Source organism: Corvus moneduloides, chromosome Z (genome assembly GCF_009650955.1).
Source record: "Corvus moneduloides isolate bCorMon1 chromosome Z, bCorMon1.pri, whole genome shotgun sequence".
Lineage (NCBI taxonomy): Eukaryota > Metazoa > Chordata > Aves > Passeriformes > Corvidae > Corvus > Corvus moneduloides.
Window position 1 is genome coordinate 76,511,640 of NC_045511.1, and position 20,614 is coordinate 76,532,253.

The 20,614-nt window shown below is 42.5% G+C and overlaps 1 protein-coding gene across 3 annotated transcripts in view; it reads right to left on the bottom strand.

Moving 5' to 3' along the window:
• The window catches only part of HAPLN1 (hyaluronan and proteoglycan link protein 1), a 60,242-nt gene that overhangs the window by 12,891 nt on the left and 26,737 nt on the right, over positions 1-20,614 (bottom strand). For all 3 annotated transcript variants that reach the window (XM_032097286.1, XM_032097285.1, XM_032097287.1), the window contains exons 2-3: positions 20,097-20,222; positions 7,832-8,203 (exon numbers count right to left, since the gene is read on the bottom strand). In XM_032097286.1, coding sequence (XP_031953177.1) covers positions 7,832-8,203; positions 20,097-20,196 — 472 coding nt within the window. In that variant the 5' untranslated portion in view covers positions 20,197-20,222. The remainder of the gene's footprint in view (positions 1-7,831; positions 8,204-20,096; positions 20,223-20,614) is intronic.

Below are 20,614 nucleotides of genomic sequence, written 5' to 3' on the forward strand. Positions count from 1 at the left end.
GAGACTTGAAACAAAAGTTTGGATCAGACCACCCTAATCTTTGGCAGGGCTTAGAAACTTAACCCAGACGTAAATTTTTTAGGCTTTAGCCTACTCTCATAATAAACTGAAATAAAATGGTATTAGAGAACATCCAGCTCGGAATGTTTATCCTCAGACATCTCTGTAGAACTAAGTGCTGTGGGACACAGGGGACACAGGATAACACATGAGGTGAGCCAAAAACTTTTCACTGGTATAAACATCCATCTTTGTTTTACATTTTTCCTGCTGATGGATCCTCTTGCCTATAACAATTTCATTGTCCTCAGGGCAATGCAGCATAGGATAGAGAAATTACCTGGTGGTCAAGCAAGGCAGTCACCATGTGATGAAGCCATTCTTCCTTGAGAACAATCTAACCCATTTCTGTATCTATTCCACCAGTTTCTTAAAATCCTTTTCCTTCCTCTTGTCTCCCTCACCCTTCTGTCATCCAAGTGTTATTTTTGTTAAACAAAATCTTTGCTATTACCAAATCTCAGTGACTTGGTCCAAGAAAATAAAGCATACAAATGTAAACTTGGCAGGGTAGTAATAAACAATATTTTGCTCTCCTTCATCATTTAACTAGAGAGTCTGCTTCAGTTCTTTCCTTTTGTAAATCCTTTGTTACAGGGCTTTTCTGTTATGTGATGTTCTGAACCGCAGAGTATGAACGTAATTTAACAACATGTGTTAAATTTAACTTCATAAACAAGACGCTGAAGATGTTTCCTATTTTGCTGGATCTCTGCTGTTCCTTCATCATATCTTTGTTATGAAAATACCCATTTTTTGTCAGTGCTAATGGAGAGAAGTATTGCCTGGTATAATAAAAATTTAGCAAATGTTATAGGAGTCCAAGCTTTATTACTTTATTTGAAATCTAACACTTACTATTTTTTCAAAACTACATTTCCCCAGACAAGACTCCTTTTGCAGTACATGTGTCTGATTTGCATATACATTAAAAAAAACCCCTACGATGAGGAAAGATCAAGATATAAACTTACATACTTCTAAAAACTGAGCAACAACTAACTGAGAACTATTTAAACAGATTTGATTCCTTAAGGTTTCCAAAATCACTTTTAAAAGGGGCTAACTATGTATGTAAATGTGTTACAAATCTGAGTTTGACAGTTTGGGACATAATGTTTTTATAACATAAATATGCACTAAACTGTAATATTAGCTTTGGGCTATACTCGAGCAGACTGCATAGAAGCCGATTTTTTGTTGGAGTTCATCTGCAGTACAAGCCTGCAACTGAGTAGCATTAATTTCACCCTGAGGCTGGGGGGGGGCCGGGGGTGGTTTTGCTGAGGAAAACTGACTGGGTATGTGTTTTGTGCACCTTTGCATTACCGTGCAATTTTTTAAACTTTTTTTCCTTCATTTCCTGATCAAACCTTGCTAAAATTCATAGTAAGATGTCACTATTCATATCCACATTCTTAAAATTTAGTGGTGCTGAGATTTAGTTCATTACAGGGTGTCTTCCTCAGTCCTGGATCTTACAAACCCGTCAAAGTCTAATCCATCCCATCTGTTCCTGAATGGACAAAAGCTGTCCTGAGGCTCGTTGCTGTTCCCAAAGCACAGACTGAGCCTCAACTTCTGACTCCAGGCCTGTGTTCTGCCACTAGACAAAACACCCTCTCCCAAACGTTAACAAATTCAGCTTAAAAAAAGGAGGGAGATCAAAACTTCCAGCCTCAGAAGGTTAAAATCCGGTTACTTTGTGTGAAGACAGAGCTAAGGAGCCTTAGCTTGACCTCAGTGATTCCATTCCCTACCCTGAGGAAGCAGCTGAGCCCCGTGTGGTTCCTCAGTGGGGATATTAATTTCCAATATAAGGAATCATGGTGTGGCTGCTCTCTCAAACCCATGGTTCTCTGGAATAGGTTCTGCCCCCAGGGAAGCACCCCCTTGCCCCCCAAAAGAGAGAGGAACAACCTGAGACACATCAGCTTGGCAGAGAATGAATCTTTTAGTGAGAGAGGAGGGGATGTACGCACCTGTGACCAAGCAACTGCAGTCTAGAGAATGAATCCTGTAACGGAAATTGGGATTTCTACCAAATCAGAAGTGGATGTGTTATATAGCCTCCTCACAGGAACACCAGTGTTTCTATGGATTTCTCATTCACGTGTGCAAATGTACAAGTCTTCTCCTGTTACTGTGTTTTTGGGGAATTTATTTGTGTTATTTGTATTTCAGAGTTTTATCTGCAGATAACCCCTAAAATTCAGTGCAGTTACTCAGCGGCTTCATACACACTGTCAGTGCAAGGAGTTGTAGCATTTACCCAACAAGGTGAGGAAACAACTTCAAAAAGCTCAACTCCTGTAATGATTTATGGCTGTTAATTAAGCCAGCACCACCCACAATTAGCAGTTGCAAGAGTATTGACATGTAGGAACAAAATAACATGAGTTTCTGTTGATCCGTATGGGGGGAAAAAAAAAAAGATCTTTTCACAGACAGAGTAAAGAAATAGGCTTCTTCAGTTTTAGCCAAAACTGCAAAGTAAGTTTTCTTGCCACCAGTGTAAACACAGGGCAACAGTAGGGTTTGCTATTTACTGTTCTGTAGGGTACAGTTTTCTGCTGGCATACACTCGATGGCAAAATTTTCCATGCTGGATTCCTAAAATTCCATAAAAACCAGTAAGCCCCTCATTTTCACAGAGTCTCCATCCCCATTTTCCTGCCTGTCAGGACTGCCAGCTGTCTGATCATTCAGCCACTGCCAGCCAGCAGGTATCAAACTCCCCAAAAATGAAACTGAACCTTGAAGTAGCGTTCCTCGACCCCACAGCATCCCATAACCACGTTGTCAGTGGGGTTGCTTACTTCCAACAAATAGAAACACACAAACTAGACTGATCTGGGCTAGGGCAGATTATTCCCTTGTATTTCTACAGCCTTTATAAAAAATTTGGAGACTGTTGTCTTTCTTTGCTCTTCTTAGCCTGACTGCCTCTAAATTTTTTAGCACTTTCCTTTTGGGTTGTCAGTTTCAGATATTTTTTTAAACTTTTTATTTCACCTGCATCTTTCAAGGACCATTCCTCAGAGCATGTACAAACACAGCTCTGTCTGCAATGACCTGTCACAGAAGGAATCGCACTGGTCTGTCATGACTTACTCTTGACAACCCTCTCTTGGGTCTTACAAGACTTTTTGCTCTGTTCTAGGGGCCCACAAAAACTGTATCCTATAAAATGGGTTTTTCACCACAGAGCAGAACAGATTATCACACAAAGAATATTTGAAACAGCTTTTTTTTTTTTGTGTGTGTGTGTGCATGAATGTAACAGCAACACTCAGAGGAAAGAAAAATGACATTTTTAGGCTAAATCTGATTTCTCCTGCTCTTGAGAGCATGGAGTTGACTTCCTATTGGTTTCGTTGCTTATATCCTGCTGAAGACCAAATGAACAGATTAAAAAATGATTGTTTTGACAGTTTGGAAAAATTTGTTTATATGAGGCTGATGGATCTGTTTGAGCTATTTTAAAGTAAAGAGTCTGGTTTTGAAAGGGAGGCCTGGGTTTTTATTTCTGTCTTGGACTTAAAGGCCAACATACCTTGAAGCAAGAACACGAATGCTGGTGGTTTTTGGTTCTTGGGGAGCCACACAAAGAATTAGCTTCTATCTAGAAGCTGCTTTCTACAGAGGTTTTTAATGACTTTAAGCAGATCTTCAAATTCCCACTAGCGTTGGAAGTAAAAAGTAATTATTTTATAGCCTGTATTGCAAACTTTGCATGTTCAGCTCTCACCTCCCTTTGAAGAGAGAAACCATTAAAAAAAAACTCTAATAGTAAAAATCTGCCTTTGGCTGTTTAGCATTGTCCCACTTTCTCTGTCACCTCTCCCACGGTTCTCCTGAAATAAAGGCACACAAAACCTGTGCCTGAGCAGTAGCTGAGGGCTGGAACCTTCACGTGCCTGAGAGGTCAAGCTCACAAACCCGGTGCAGTGAGATTCATTACAGGGCCAGGTATTCATGAGAAAATAAACTAGTAAGGCACAAACATAAAGAAAATTTAGTGTAGGACTGTAAAAAGCTGCCCTAAAGAAAATTTAATGTAAGCTAACAATTCATTCTTTGCTTATGACTAGGACAACAGTATCTGCCTGCTGTTGGAGACCTTTTAATATGTCAGGCTTTTGACTTTCAGAACACTGAACAAAGAGTGTAAAACCCATGATCCATATTTTATGTGCAGGAGGAGAGTAAGGCCAGTTCAGAGAGAGAAAATGGCTTTGGCAATGAGGTTGATTCTCCATAAAGAATGTCCTGCTTTCCTCAGTACTTGACACTTCTTGCAGCTGCTGTGCCCTGCACAACCCTCCCGAGCCCTTAGACTGGTTCTTGTATTTCAGGCTACAAATGGGATGAAAATGAATAGCCTGAACAGATCCTAAGCTGGTGGTTGTGGAAAACCACAAATGAGTTCCAGTTCCGAGCTTTAGCTGGTGCTCAGCACAATCTCTCTAGTCTAGGGCAAAAATATTGTGGTTCTGAATTAAAGAAAAATGAAGAAAACATATCACAAAAATGTAAAGTGTGTAACAAACTCAGACTGAATCTAATTTCAGTGTTTCTTTCAAAGCTAAAAGTGCCCAGCTATTATGAATGCTTTATTTAATGGCAATCCCAGAAGGCCTTTAAGGCTAGTAAGAATAGAATGCTATCACAGTGGGAGAAGAAAAAGGGTCCATCCAGGTGGAGGTCAACAATTTTGATATTGATACACAGCCATGGGTTTTGCACGGGGAGCTCACACGGGAGCCATCAGCTGCTTTGCACCGCTCCTGGGCACTCCTGGGTGTAAATGGCTTTGATGCCAATTAACATCCTTAAGGCCACCACCTCAGGACATCAGGCTACTGATGCAAGTCATTCCCACTGTGAGATTAACCTGATTATTTACACCACATGTAGAATGTTAAAATGGGTTGATGTATTTTAATTTTTGTCTAAACATTGTGGGGGTTTTTTCCCCCCCAATCTGTTCTGCTTTGCTCAAATACATTAAATGGCAATTAATGCCAGAACCACAAAAAGCTGCAGGTGAGCTGAACAAATAAGCACAGGGCCATGCAAGCAGAGGAATGTATTCTATCTGTTCTATACCTCCATTGTAATGTTAGTGTATTTTAATACTTATCTTTTTATTAGGAAACTTCAGTGTGCCATAGACCCAAAATAACTGGATTTGGTTGACACAAGCAGGACTGACACAGACACTCTCACCACTCCTATCTCACTTGGAAGGTTACATTTTACCATGAGGTTTTGAAAGGAAATGTGCCTGCCAGTTTAAGAAACACCACTCCATGTTGTCAGAAATGAACAGTCTTACACCTGTCCCCTGTGTGACAAAAATAATTGAAAAGACATTGTTCCTTATGTCAGCCAGGCACTGATTAAAATATATAAACTTTCCTTCGAGCACAGGTTGGAACACACTTGGCTGAAGAAATATGATTCCTTCTCTACTTATGAATTTCCTTATTTTGGAGGAGAGACCCTGGCCTTGTAGCCAAGGCTGGTGCTATATTACAAAACAGTAACAGTAAAAAAGGTAGAAAATCTCCTTTATTTTAGTCGTGTTACTGCATGCAGTAAAGAAAAGATTTCTCACTGCTTTCTCACTGTAGTATCAATCAAATAATGCCTTTCAAGTGTGGATTTCTGCATGTGCACAAGCATTTGTACCAAGCTTCAGGCAAACCTCTTCTGCCTCCATGTTCATCAGCATCTCCCCTTCCCAGGCACAGCAGGAAACACTCACAGCAGAACCCCCTCGCTTTTAACAGCAGAAAAATAATGAACTTCTGCTGCAGAGGAAGCAAGAGGCTGGGCAGGTGAGGAGAGCCCTGTGTCACTCAGGCAAAGCTGAGCCTGCCAAGAGGAGCTGTTCTCCCTTCAGTGGCTGAGCAGCCCCAGTGGAGGGAAGGCTGATCACACAAGAGCTTTTGGCCAGCAGAGAAGAATAGAGAGTTTTCTCCTCCAGCTCAATTCTGTCTTCACTCATAACTGCTTTACAGAATTTAAATTGAACTTGTAAATGCCCATTTTTCTTTATCTCATAAGTTCGAAAAGAACAGGGTATGTTCTTGCTGAAGACGAGTTCTGTGGGATGGAGCAACCTAAATGCACCACCCTGCTGGCATGGAAACTGGGCAGGGTCTTTCTGCACTTAGAAATAGGAAGTTTCTGTGGCCTCCAGCCAGGAATGGAAGAATAGATAAAGAAGTAAACTAAGCCCATGACATCTGTTTGGTTCCAAGAACCACTCAGACAGTCTTATTGTGCAGGGTAACTGTATATAAATAGCCTTCCCTTCCCTTCCCTTCCCTTCCCTTCCCTTCCCTTCCCTTCCCTTCCCTTCCCTTCCCTTCCCTTCTCTTCCCTTCCCTTCCCTTCCCTTCCCTTCCCTTCCCTTCCCTTCCCTTCCCTTCCCTTCCCTTCCCTTCCCTTCCCTTCCCTTCCCTTCCCTTCCCTTCCCTTCCCTTCCCTTCCCTTCCCTTCCCTTCCCTTCCCTTCCCTTCCCTTCCCTTCCCTTCCCTTCCCTTCCCTTCCCTTCCCTTCCCTTCCCTTCCCTTCCCTTCCCTTCCCTTCCCTTCCCTTCCCTTCCCTTCCCTTCCCTTCCCTTCCCTTCCCTTCCCTTCCCTTCCCTTCCCTTCCCTTCCCTTCCCTTCCCTTCCCTTCCCTTCCCTTCCCTTCCCTTCCCTTCCCTTCCCTTTCCTTCCCTTCTCTTTTTTCTTTCCCCCTTCTTTTCCTTTTCCCCTTTTCCTTTCCCCTTTTTCCTTTTCCTTTCCTTTCTTTCCTTTTCCTTTTCTCTTTTTCCTTTTCTTTTTCTTCTTTTCCTCTTTTCTTCTTTTCCTCCTTTCCTCCTTTCCTTTCCTCCTTTCCTCTACTCTCCCTCTCTCAGGATCCCTCTGGCACACACTTGCTGGTAAGTGTGAGAGTATGTGATAGGTCATCATGAAACTTTTAATTACCTCTGTGTTCAGTGCAGTGCTTTGGGGAAACAAAAAGGGCCAAACACTCTTTTACATGCATGGAAACTCATAAAATGCATCTGAATTGCTCAAGAAGTAAGGAAAGCTGAAATTTTGTCCTCTTTAAATCCGTTTCACTACTTTTCCAATGCTTTTTACTCTGCTGTTTTCAAGAACAATGCTCAAGAAAATGAGTAGACAATACATGTACAAGTTGTCTTGGCAGGCAATATAAAGATCTAATTTATGTAATTATAAGGCTGGAAAAACCCAAACCCACTGTCTCTGGACAACTACTGTAACATTTTTCATCTTTGCAAGAAGATTTGTATTTTCTGGATAATGTAAAATATCCTGAAGTTTTGTAAAGTTACTATTAGGGAGGAATTTAATATAATTTCACCTAGGCAAAAAGATGCAGTGGCTTCCGCAAGACAACAGGAGCAAATTAAAAACATGTGGACCTCTTGATACTGTGTTTGTTCATCCTTTCTTGGCTCCTCTCACACCAGGTCTGGCTGGAACCTGAATATTCCTTAGGCTAGCATAAGTTATAGTAGTCCTAATGCTCTTCCAATTTATGGTTGTTCTCATGGGCTGTCAGGCCAAGATTCCCCAGAGCACAACGAATTCTGCTTCTCAGCTTGCTGTTATCACTGATAACATCAGTGACAATACAATATCACTGATAACACAATAGCAGCAGCTCTAGGAGGTAAAAACAAAGCACATGTTCCTCAACACCACATAAATCTGACTCAAAGTGTAGCTCAGGTGTCACCTACCTTCCAAATTGAGGGTCACCACTGCCGTGTCATCCTCCAGCCCTTCGATCACCTCGCACTTGTACCTCCCGTAGTCCTCCAGCATGATGTTGGTGATGACGAGTGAGGCATCGTTCTCGCTGCTCTCCCTCAGGGACACCCTGCCGTGGTAGCTCCCGTAGCTCTTCCTGTGGTGTCCCATGGCCACAAACACGTCCACTTCCTTGAGGTAATCGTAGGTGAGTTTGGTCCACTTGACGCGGATTTTGTGTGTTCCTGAGCCGGCCGTGGACGTGTGCTCGTGGTAGAATTTGCATGGCAGTGTGACGTTGCCGCCGCGGTGGGAGAAGATTTTAGCTTGCTCTGCTACCACGAGGAGACGGGGCCCGTTTTCTGTAGCATTTAAGGAGAAAAAACATAGGAAAAAACCCCCAAGAATTAGTTTGCAGTCTTCTTTTTAATAAACGGATGTGGTCAATGCTGTAACAACCACAACTACATCTGCAGGATCACTTCCCTGCAGTCATTTTGGACCTGTGCAGTAATAAGGTTTATAAACCAGTTATAAATAATTATTTGCTCAGCTGAAAGTACCTCTGTGCCCCCCACAAAGGCAGAGGCCATCACATATACCCCGTAGTCATGAAGAGGGAGTTGTGTAAATAGATTTACAGAGTTGTACAGCTGGTGAGTGAATGTCATCACCCATAAAAGGCCCCCAAACACATCCCATATTTTTCTGTGGGTTGTTCAAGAGTTGTCTACCAATGCTTTCTTTTTTATTTTCATAATTCAATTTTTCTCGAGGGATTTAGCTTATTCAGGCAGCAGGACACAAAGCTCCTCGAAGTCTGGGATGCAGAGAATCCCACTCACAAAGCAGAAAAACCATTAATGTATCAAACAGCATTACTCATACTGATATTAAAAGTGTCAGCACAGTTCTCAAATAGACATTTCAGGCCTTTTCTATTTGTATTTTATTCTAACTTTTGAGTACGAGTTCCTCTTCTGACCAGAGTAAGGAAGTCCAGTTATCACCAAACAGAAAATCTGATCTTCTGCTGCCCACTCTCTTCATCATCCCAATGTGGTTTTTCCTCATCTCTTCTTCTGATTTCCTTAAAACTTGTCACTATTTTGTCTCTTATGTGTTGGGGAAGATGAAATAGGAAAGCCTTATAAATATGATTGCCTGACAAAAGATTTTGGGAATATGAAAACTACAGGCAACATCGAAATGAAAGCCACTTTTGAAATACCAAGTCTTAGTTACTGAACAACTGGAAAACAATGGTATGGCCGACTGAAGTAATCCCCTCTTGATTGAACAATACCCTCTGCTTGCAGGCAGGTCCAAGGGTCAGAGCAGACCCTACTAGCTCAGCAGAAAGGGTCCAAAGAGTAGTTTTTAGAAGTTAAGATGTAACACTCTATGGTAATATAAGAACTCTTATAGGCTGTATGTAAATGCTATAGGATTTGTATCTTGTATTAGATTGGTTAGTGACAATTAGAATATTCAGTACAGAAGATGATTTATTGTATTGTAACCAGGACTTCAGACACTTCCACTCCTGCTCTTACTTCCACTCTTGCTCTTACACTCTCTCTCTCTCTCTCTCCCGTTTACTCTCTTGCTCTCTTGGGCCTGCTCAGAGCTGAGTCTGGCAGCTCTGAGCAGTGCCCCTATACCCACGCCCTTTGCAATAAACCTCATGTGTCCCAAGACCTGCCTATAGAGATCTCTCGTCCCCGTCACCGACCCGTCTCCGAACTCGTCCGTCTACACTTATGTTCTGATCTCACTTTTCAAGCAAACCTGTATGTGCTGTCTGTCTCCTCTCCTCCTCACCCCAGATTCCTGCTAGCAGGTGAAATCATTTTGCTTAGGACAGTCGGCTGGAGCAGGTGCTTGCTTCCGACCCTGAGTCTCTGGGGCTTTTATGGACCGTGCTGCCTTGGGAAAACCCCGGAAAATGCAGATTTCATGTGGTAGTCAGCAGATGTATCCAAAAGTGAGAATTTTCCCTCCTTTCAGTATCTCTTGCTGGGCATCTCATGTGAAGTTTGCAAAACTGATTGAGCAAGCTCAGCGCTCCTGTTGCGTTTGGTGTCCTTGACCACTGAGACAATAAAACCAAAACCCCCAGTAAATCACCAGCTCTCTGGGAAAGCACCACCAGCCTCACTCTGCACTCACAAGCTGTGAGGAAGGACTTTGCAATCCCCCATGCATGCTCAGCAAGTCGATGTAGCTGCCTAGAAATGTGATTCCCAACTCCGTGGCTCGGTCTGGCTCTCTCTAAATCCAGCAGAAGCTATGGATAAGCTCCCAAAAAGAGAGGCTGTGAGAGGGTGACCCTGTGAAGACAAGCAGCAGTTTTCTGCTGGGGATGAATCTGGGTTGGTTCAGACAAAACTGATGCAAAAATGCCACCAGCCAGGGAGATGTGGATGGCTGAGGCAGGGAAGGACTGGGATGGATGTGGGCTGACAGACAAGGTTTAGGTGATGAGCTCTCCATGCAATGTCTATCCCACCCCTCCAGCTGTCTCTCCACTGCAGGAATCGGTGGTGTGTCCACGCCCATGAGGGGTGTGCAGGAGAGTTTTAGATCATAGGTGTCTCCAGAGAGTCCCAGGCTTCTGAGTCCTGTTGACAGGTCTGTGGTTAAATGAAATATCTGCCTAAACTGCAGCCTCAGCTGGATTTCCCTCTCTGACCACCACTGCACTGAGCTGCACCCCAGGGAATGCAGCATTTTGTGATTATGCAAACACGTCTGGGGCTGGTAATTGCAAAGACAAGCTTGCTGACTGCAAATGTACATCTGCTTGAGGAAAACAGCTGTCTCAAAGGTGCAGTTCTTTGTCAGGAGCTGATGTGTCCAGAGCATAGCTGTTACCTGCACAAGTCAGGGCTCCAGTTTCCTCAGGAATGAACAAATGTGAGCGCTGTGAGGCGTTTCACCTTCCTGCCCAGTGCAAAATCAGTGCTGCAGAGCAGATCACCTGCAGCCCCTTTTAACTGATGTTCTTTTTCACTGCCCTCCTTTCCAGAGGCTCAGGGATGCTCCAATAATCCATCTTCCCCCTTTCAGAGGAGAGCATCCAAGGAAAGAGGTGATCTGAGGCAAGGCACCTTGGAAAGCGTTACCAGCAGTTTCCACCGGGGGAGGAGGAGGAGAAGGAAGAAAGTGAAGACAGCCAGCACAGTTTGTCTGCAAATTTTCCTGTTTCCTTCAGGGACAAAGATGTTCCACAGCCTTCTGTCCACCTTGGGAGGAGAAATGTTATGCTTTGGGGTGGTTATTACCAAGAAATCTGACTCAGAGCTCAGCTATGCTGGGTCTTTAGTACTGAAATAGTCAAGTTAATAAATATTAGCAGAAAGGACTGGGGCAGGAGGGAGAGTCTGACTCAGGCTGTTAATGCTCACTCTTTCTAACAACTGTGCCTGTGCCAGCAAGGCCTGGAGGCTTGCCCAGAGCACTATCACCTCTGACTCCAGCGTCAGCATCCTAATTTGAGGATGTTCCTCCCTGCTGTGTGCCTCCCACCTCCTCCGGCCCTTTGCAGCAGCCATTACCTGAGTCTCTGTAGGTGTAAAGAGCAGAGGGGATGGTTACCTGGGTAAAGGAAAGGGAAACATGGCTTTTCTCATCCTGGAATGTCTCCTTTTTCTCTGGGGGGTCCAAGGGAGACGTGACACTTGAAATGTGCCTCCACCCTCAAGCTTTGTAAAAGGCAGTTCTTTTTTGTAGAAAATGGGATGATGTGCCCTTCTCACTGGAAGGACAGCGAGGCAGAAAATTACATCTCTGCTGGTGCTTCTCCCAGATCTGGGAGAGGTGGAAGGATCTCTGGCTTTCGAGGAAAACCAGATGTCAGATTGGGGAATGAGGCACAATTTGGGCTAGAAGACATGAAGGCAGAAGGGACTTGGGATTAAAAATGAGATGACAGAGGTTTGGCAAGAGGCCTAGAGGTCTTTATTATCCAGTAGCCAGTGAGAGCCAGGGCCAAATCTACCTAAGCTGCACATTTTTGGGAGCGTGGCAAAATGAATGCCCTTGGTCTTCCTGGAGCTGATGAATTAAAAAAAACCCAAACCCACAAGAAACCAAACACAGCGCAGGCCAGAATCTCTTCCTTTACAATATGTAATTGTCTCTGGCTGACTGCTGTGAAACTGAGCTCAAATAAGCAATGAAGTCTGCTTCCTGGGTTGTCTTAGTGAAACAAGGACCGATCTGTTGTGAAACAGTGATCAGGAGATGGGGGAGACACTGATTTAAAGAGTGGTCAGAGTAGCTCCCTCTGGGCATTCTGACAAGGCCAATCCTTCTGAATAAAATTATTTTTGTCTCTAAATGGCAGGAATATCTGAAAGGTGACTGCAAGAAGGAAAAGGATGGGACCCCCAGGTGTGGTCACAGAGCGCAGCGTGTCACTTGAGGAGGATAACACTTCTTCCTCAGAATTGCTTACTTCGGAAGCACCACCAGAGAATTTGTGAGGTGAACAGCCAAACAACTGTAAACTCTGAAACCCCCAGATTAAAGAGGGTTTAACCCTCATTAAGGAGCTGCCCTTACAAAAAGGACAGTTTCGATCCTTGCAGGGGACAAGGCAGCTCACATGTGTCACTCCCGAGCCTCAGATGGTGGATGGGCAGTGCTGGGCATTTTCCAGCTGCTCCTTCTGCTGGGGATAGAGGTGGCAACACCCTTGTGGCTCTGGCTTCAGCTCCAAGGGAAGAATTGGGATAAGAAACATTTCCCAGGTGAGGCTTTTCAGCCTTCCAGGCATATTTTGCATGGTCTCAAAGACAGTAGCTAAAAACAGTCCCTGCTGGTGACTAATTTGCTGTATTTTTTCCACTCTTGCTTCCCTACTATTGATTCTGACAGATTGTGGCCTTTTGTTAATCCTCTTGGTGCACTTAGAGGGATGACAAAATCAGCACAGCGCAGAAGCAGCCAAGCTAGCTGAAGCAGAGCTTGCCCAGGGTGTAGAAGATGCCCAGCTGGGCAGGATGACACACGACTCTGGGAGCTGCTTTCCCCAAGCTGTAGGGAAAGGCTGCCTGACAAAAATGAAAACTCACTTAAAAACTTGTTTTTCAGGCTGGCTTTGCTGTATCTCAGTGCTGCCAAGTCTGGTATGAGCTGCAGGGGAAAGGATATTTTGCTACCTTAAGTAGTAAGACACAGGTGACAGCAGGCTCAGCACCTGTTCTGTCCTCCTCCTGCTCTCTGCCTGCACAGCCTGAAAGCTGCACAGTGAGCACTCCTGTGCTCCTGGTGGTCGTTGGTGTGCTCATCTCTAGTCTTGGTGTAGGTCAGTGTGGTGCCCATTTCAAGGACAGTAAGGAAGACTTGCTCTATTGGAGCTCTCACTTCAGTCTCACCTGCTGCCTTGTTGGTTTAGTTCCAAATTTTACTGCTGGACATGTTTTAAGGTTTGTTTGTCTTTTTAGTCATGGGCTGATTTTTGGTTTGCAGTCTGTTTTGTTGGTTTTTTGTTGGTTTTTATTTTTTTTTCTTTTATTTTTGCTGTGGGGTTTTCTTCTGGGCTCCTTTTTAAATTTTTCTCCCTTAACTGGCGTCTGCACTCCAGAATGATGGCAAGGTTTGGAGGGCCAAGAACACAGTGTGGGGCAGAGAGGATGAGTCACACCACAACCCTCAGCAAACAGCTTTATCTGCTTTCTCCACCAGGAGTATCCACAATCTTATGCTGAGCTGGCCACAAAACTTGATTATTCCAGCATTTTCATGGAATGCCTTGCAAAGCGACAGTGGAGGAAAAGATGTGCATTTTTACAGGCAGAAAAAAAATATCATAATCCAGGGATGACAACACAGAAGTGTTTTGTCAGATAAATTCATGTATTGCCTGAATGTTCCACACTGTTAGCAAGCCCTTAGCTTAATAACACCCTGTGCCATCCTGCTTTAAATAAACAGAATTGTTTCTGGCTTTCCTGCAGTGCTACCAGGGACTTGAGCTCATGATAAGATATCCTCGCTTTTCATACAGCAGTGGCAAGTTTTGTTATCCTCAAATTTTTATTTTTGTTATCGAAAATGTTTACTTAAAAATCATAACTATTTTGTGACAACAACAGTTCCCATTTGCTGTAATATGTAGAGAAGTGAGTTATTTTTGCACTGATCTATGGGGATATTACTCAAAGAATCCTGAGGAAAAACATGAGGGAACATTAGACACGTTTTTTGCACATAATGCAGATTTTTTTTTATCTGTATTTTAACTAAGTAACTTTTTACTTCTCCTTTTGGGAAAAAAAAAATCTGAAATCTTTTATGTATCATCTGCTAAAAGATGCTCTTTTTTGGCTGAAGCACTGAGGCAGTTTTGCTGTGTCATGAGAAAGAGAAGGCAAGGATCCAATTCTGGTGTTCCTGCCTCCAAACAGGCAGGGTAGAACACCCCCAACACATTCCTTCTAAGTTTTGATATAAAATCGGTAGGAGAAATGCTAGATAAATCTCACTTAAAAGCTTCAGCTTCCAAATAATAGTACAGCTAAAAATACCTGTTTTATGTATGGCAGGGAAGAAATCTGTCTTTGTAACGAAGACATTACAAGGCTGAGGAAAAACATTTTTCAGCTGATTCCATCTCCTCAGCTTGAGTAACGTGTTGGAGAGGAATTGTTAAAGAGGACATATTAAGTCAGGTTTAGGTTTCTAGGAGACCTAAGAGCACATAAAACCATCAGGGAAATAACAAACTTCAGCTTTTTCTAAATTATTGCCTTAAATAACTTTTAAGTGTGGTTTGCTTGGGTATAGATAAATCTCATGGAGATCAGAACAGAGCAGAAATCAAGGCAACCTCTCGGCACTCGTTCCTCACAGAAGTAAATCTCCATGGGTGGCATTAGGACTGTTTGACAAAACCAAACTGTTGCACAGAAACATCGAGGAACTCTTCCAGTTCCTTAATCGCCCTTAAATGCTACATATAAAAATGTGGAGTTTCACTGATGTAACCAGCAAAGGCAAATTAATGATTTAAATTTATGTTTCATGTGAATCCTTGTGTTTCTGTAACAATTTTTTTTTTCTTTCCCCAACCCAAATATCCTGGCACCTACCACTTAAGGTCTGCACCAGAACATGCAGCCCAGGGTGCCTTCGATGACAGCACCATCCAACAGGAGATGGGGTTGCTGCTCTCTGCTGACATTTCTACCCCCTGCTGGTGCAAGAGGCCACGATCTGAAGAGGAAAGGAGGTGGTATGGAAATCAAAGAAACAGCTCGATTGCAAGAAGAGACAGCACAGTGCATCGTGGCAGCATCGAAATCGTCCTGAGTGTCAAAACATAAAGGCAAGGAAAAAAACCCGGACATAAAGTAGAGAACAGAAAGGCAAGAAAATGGAGAGAAATGCCAGGCAGCATCATGGAAAATGGAAAGATGCAGAAAGGTGGTAAGAATGAGGGAAGTCAAAAGTAAAGTGGAGTGGCATGAAGATACTCAGGATAAGATTAACTTGAGAAGATAAGATTTAGTGTAAGAGGTCAGAGGAGAAGTTTTTGGCTGGTCCATAAACTCTGTGCAGCTTCTTGTTGGTGCTGGCTTGTTTTGAAGGAAAAGAAGTGTAGATAAAACTCATTATGCAGGAGAATAAGTTGGTCAAAGATTCCCTCTGCTTTTGTTATTGGTTATTTGCTTTAACTTATTTGTGTGTGCTTAGGGGGTTTTTGTTATTATTGTTTGCTTGTTTCAATTGGGCAGCATTAAAAAGTTTTCAGTTCATTCCATGTTGAGATATTTTTTGGTATGCATAAATAAACCTGTGCAGAGATCCTGACAGGCAAAGGGGTGCATTCTTGCACCTCAAACATAATGAAATACTCTACAATATAAATTTCTTACATTCAGAGGAAAGCCAAAATGTGAACTTTGATCCTCCAGGAACCAACCTTTGTGTTCCCATCACTGCCTTTCCTTGTATTTCTACAACCTGAACAAACTGGAATCGTGTTAAAGGCTCTGGGTCCCCTTAGGTAATTAACTCAGCAATTACTGTGGTGGCTTAGCCAACTCTGCTTACTTTGCAGGGCAGCTATGCCCAGGGGAATGCCCTTATCTCTGAGGGGTGCTCTGCCTTTCTTTGGATAATTGGTCAGCGAGCAGCACCACGAGCAGATCAGAGAGATGGGCAAAGTCAGCACTGCAAGGAGTCCTCCTCTCTCGTGAGGGGTCAGAGAGACTTTGCAAATCTTCAGGAAGAAGTGTGAGTCTCTGATTACATGGATATGCTGGGAGCAGTGTTGTTTTCTTGCTGTGGGCCTCGATGTGGAGTGGGTACACTTTAGTCCCATTTTCACCCGCAGCAGATTATTTCATTTATGTATGTGGCTTTTTCTGAAGAGTGAAACTGGTACCCCCTAAGGCACATGGAGTTTCTCTGGGGTGTGGGGCGAGGGGGATGACACGTTTTATTGAAATACAGTTGTCCCTTTTTATTTTTTGTTATCCTAAAAGTGAGACTGGAATGACAAACTACCAGGGGAAGGGGATAGGGTCAAGCAGCCTGGGATAACAAAGCACCCTGACCAAAACCATGAAATCCACCACAGGCTTCAGCAAAGAAAATAAAGCCACAGAAGACATATAATACAGCTTTAGATATTTTATAAATTTTGTGCATTGATATTGGAATAAACCCAAAAGGAAAAAAAATATATAAACAAAGCAATAGGGCTGGAGGAAATAAGATGAAAATACTGTGAAAAGTAGGGAGGTGAAACTGTCTCACAGATGAGAAATTTTGCTCAAGTCCAAATTGAGTGTATTAGCCAGCAAGGAGAGAACCAGGAGCTAGAAGTGACACTGTCAACAGGAACAGGGCTGTTGATGAAAGCAGCAAATAATTTCTGAGAAAAATTGAGGTATTTAAAAGAGAATATAGACACAGAACTGTGTCTACTGCAGTTTTAGAGACTGGAAAAGTGTTTAGCAAAAATAAAGAAAAACGGTTTTCCAGAGAGTGGACATTTGAAAGGCAGAGCTCTCTGTCCATGAAAGCAAAGTATAATTGCAGAACAGCAGAACCTATGAAATGTTGTTTGTTCTGGCTGAGAAATATTGAGTTTGAGAGAGGTGTCAGGAGATTTCACACTGATGGAGGGGCAGCAAACTGGGGTACCCTGACCTACAGGCACTGGGTGTGGCAAACCTGATGGTCGAGGTGCGACCTCATCTGTCACTTTAGGACAGACTACCAGGTGTTCCTGGACAGCAGCAAAATAACACATACAGAAGAAATATAGCAGAAAATAACAAATCAAGAAAGTAATTCAACCATCAACCAGCCAACTAGTCTGACCTCAGCAGCAAACAGGACTTTAGAACAAATTTTTAAGGAAAATTGTTGAGCAGGAATACAGTCAGTACTATAAAGAGGGATAAGATGAAGCAGATACTCACCAAAGAAAGTCAGAGTAATCTGATATCAGATGCATAATAAAACCAAATGTATAAGGCTGAGGAATGTGAAGTATCATTTGCTTGGAGCTTAGGGAATTGAGTGATATGGAAAAATGTATGAAAAAAGTGAACTGCCTTCATTACAATTTCTTCAATATTTCCACTAATTTTACCTTATACATTAATTGTGACTTTTGGATTAATAAAATTTTCACAACGCCTATTAAGCAGCACTGAAGGGAGGAAAGTTAGGATATTTAGAATATTTGAAGAAAGAAGGGCAGAAAAAGTTGGATAACATTTAATGCTGAATGAACAGCCCAGCTTTTTAAGGTCTAGTATTAGGAATTATTAATATGAAGCTTGTAGTTGTTAATTTCAAGTGGCAGTGAGGGAGACTGGCTGCTAAATACCATCTATCACCACAGACTATTGATCATCACTGCAGCACAGCTGGGAACAGCAAATTTGATCCAAGGCCTGAAGAACAAAGCATTGTTAACTGGAAAACAGAAATATTAAGGCCAAATGAGAACTTTATCTGGAATAAAGTCCTGGCTGGGTGCACTCAAGGAGTAAGAATTCGGATGAGAGCCAGTGGAAAGATGAATTCCTGACATTATCAGGTTACAGTACCCAGTTGGTACAGTAATCAGGAGGTTATACACTTAGAGAAGAATTTGAAAAAGTACACTCCAGTGATAGCTGTGGGGATACAGTGTTATCTTAATAATGTTTTAAAGCAAACCTCAAAGAAGAAAAAAAAGGAAGCCAAAGGACAACAGCAGGAGAAGAGTAAGACTATAAAATAAACATGGAGAAGTAGGAGGGCATTTTCCACATCAGAAAAGCAGGGTGCAGAACTCTTTTGCAGGAAGGAGATCTGAAACTCAGCTTTTTAAAAAATTAATCTCAGCCTAGAGGAGATTACATGATGTAAAGAATGGGGAATATAGCACAGTTTCCTTCTCTGCCTCGGGAAATCCCTTTCACCTCTGTGTAAGCACTTACATGCACAACATTCACACACCTTTTGTAATTCCAAGGCATTCCCAGGGATGCAACCCAGGAGGAGTTTAGCTACAGGTCACTTGGATTTCAGCTGTGGAGACGGATGCTGGATTTGTTAATGTGATAAGAAACCAGCTTTTGAATGAGGCTACAACACAGCAGTTCCACAGTGTTCCCTGATCTCCATCCCATCTCCAGGTGTGGGATTTGTATCCGCTTATGTAGCCTTGGGCAGAGAGAGATCCCAGCCCTGGTGGGATTCCACAGTGCAGAGAGTAAGGGCAAAAGTCAGGAACAAAAATGCCAAGTCCCAAGCAGTTTCAGCCTCTTTGATTTGTGGTCTGCCTGTGCATTTCAGAGCCTGAGCCAGCTGGTGTTCAGAGCTCGTGGTAGTGCTCACATTTAAATCTCTATCCAGCTTTCCTTGAGGGAACAAACTTGAGGTACAGGTGAGTTTTCATGGGAAGGCGGAATGGTTCAGCTTGAAACTTCTGCCAGCTCTGAGCCATTTGGGTTAGTAATAATTGACACTTGTGAATTACACTAAAGTGCCGACTATTCCACTAATTTAATTTTCCAAAAAGATAAGGCTCAGAGATAAACAGCTGCATTATAGAAAGAAAAGGCAGAATATATGTTTATTAGACATTGATGTCTGGCTTGAAATTTGCCCTGGGAAACAAGTGTTCATCATCTCAGAGCAGTTCATTTTGACATCACACATTCATTTGACCTTCATCCTGTGAGTCTCCTCAGAGGGAGAGCAGCTATCTGTTACTCCTTGTCTGACCTTGACAATCCATTTTTAATAGGTGCAGGGTGCCTTTAACTTGTGTGGCTTTCCTGTGAACTCCTAAATGTTCAGCCTTCCCTGGTAACCTGCTCTAGTTCGGGAATTAATATTTACACAAACACTCAAACAGCACAATTTGCTGGCTGTTGAGAGAAAGAAACCAAACTTTAAAAAGAGAGAGAGAGAGAAAGGGAGGGAAGGAGGGAGTGGGGACAGTAATTCTGCCTTTCTTAATTTTGCAAAATTAATTTTAGCTAGGCTCAAGGAAGGTAAGAGTGAAAGCAGGAAAATCCCTGTTCATTCTGCCTGTCCTTACTGCATAAACCCCCTGATTCTTCTTATGCAGGATAACCCTCAACGACTGAAGCTGGGACTGAAAAAACAGCTGCATTGTGCTGCAGACTCAAATCCTGCCACAGCTGTAATCTCTGGGACTCAAACATGAACCAAACAGGATTATGCAGAAGGCCAGGATAATATTTAGTGTGAATTAAAGGAATGAGGAAAAGCACATTTCTTTTGGGGTAAGTTACTATATATTTTTTTTCTGATTTACATTGCCCAATTATGATCTCTGATGTGCTCAGCCCTTTAAAATAATACACAGCAATAAATTTCTGTACTGTGGAGGACTATGTATGACAGACCTCTTAAAACCAAATCTATTCCACAATAAACTGAAGTATTTCAGCCCACTGCAGTTGTTTATGGCTTTAGGATGCATGCTTTTTCTCTTTGTCTTAAATCATGGTGTACTTTACTCACTAACCTTTGCAAGGTTGTGACTAAGTGCTATTAAACAGTGCAACTTTCTTTTTTTCACTTTCCTTAGGAGCAATAATAATACAACAGAACCAGAAAAGAAAACATTTGGTCCCCAGTAATACAAGTACTCAAAAACCAGTGTGACAGCATTAAAAAAGAAAAAAAATTAAGGATCATTAAGCACATTATTCTGTTTCCCACAGCAATATGAGGATATTTTTATTTTCTCACTTATTTCCTTACCTTGAATATGAACAATTCTTTCATGCTCCAGACTTGAATTGCCAGGGTGAGGTTCAGCCCAACAGACAGAGATCAGCACCAGAAAAAGTAGACTCTTCATCTTTACGGCCAAAAGAATCTTCTTCACTGTAAGGGCATCACATAGGAAGAGGACTGTGAGTTGTTGGAAACCTTGCACAGTGTTGCACTGCACAACTTGTTAGAGCAGTGATCTTAGGAGGGTTTTTTAATGTATTGAACCCACTCAGCTGAAAGAAGTTGCAACAGCTACTAATTTTTTAGGCATGAATATTGGACCTTTTTATTGTGGACTTTAAATGAAACTGGCAATCCATATTTAACTGCCTATGCAGAAATGCAACCAAAAAAAAAAAAAGAAAAAAGTGCACAGACAAATATTCCTAAACCAAACTCGTTGCAAGACCACACAGTGAGCAGTACCCATGTTTCAAAAGAGGTTCTGGTGTACTTTTGGTTTTCCGGAGGTACTCTAGATGTGGTCTGCAAATACAATTAAA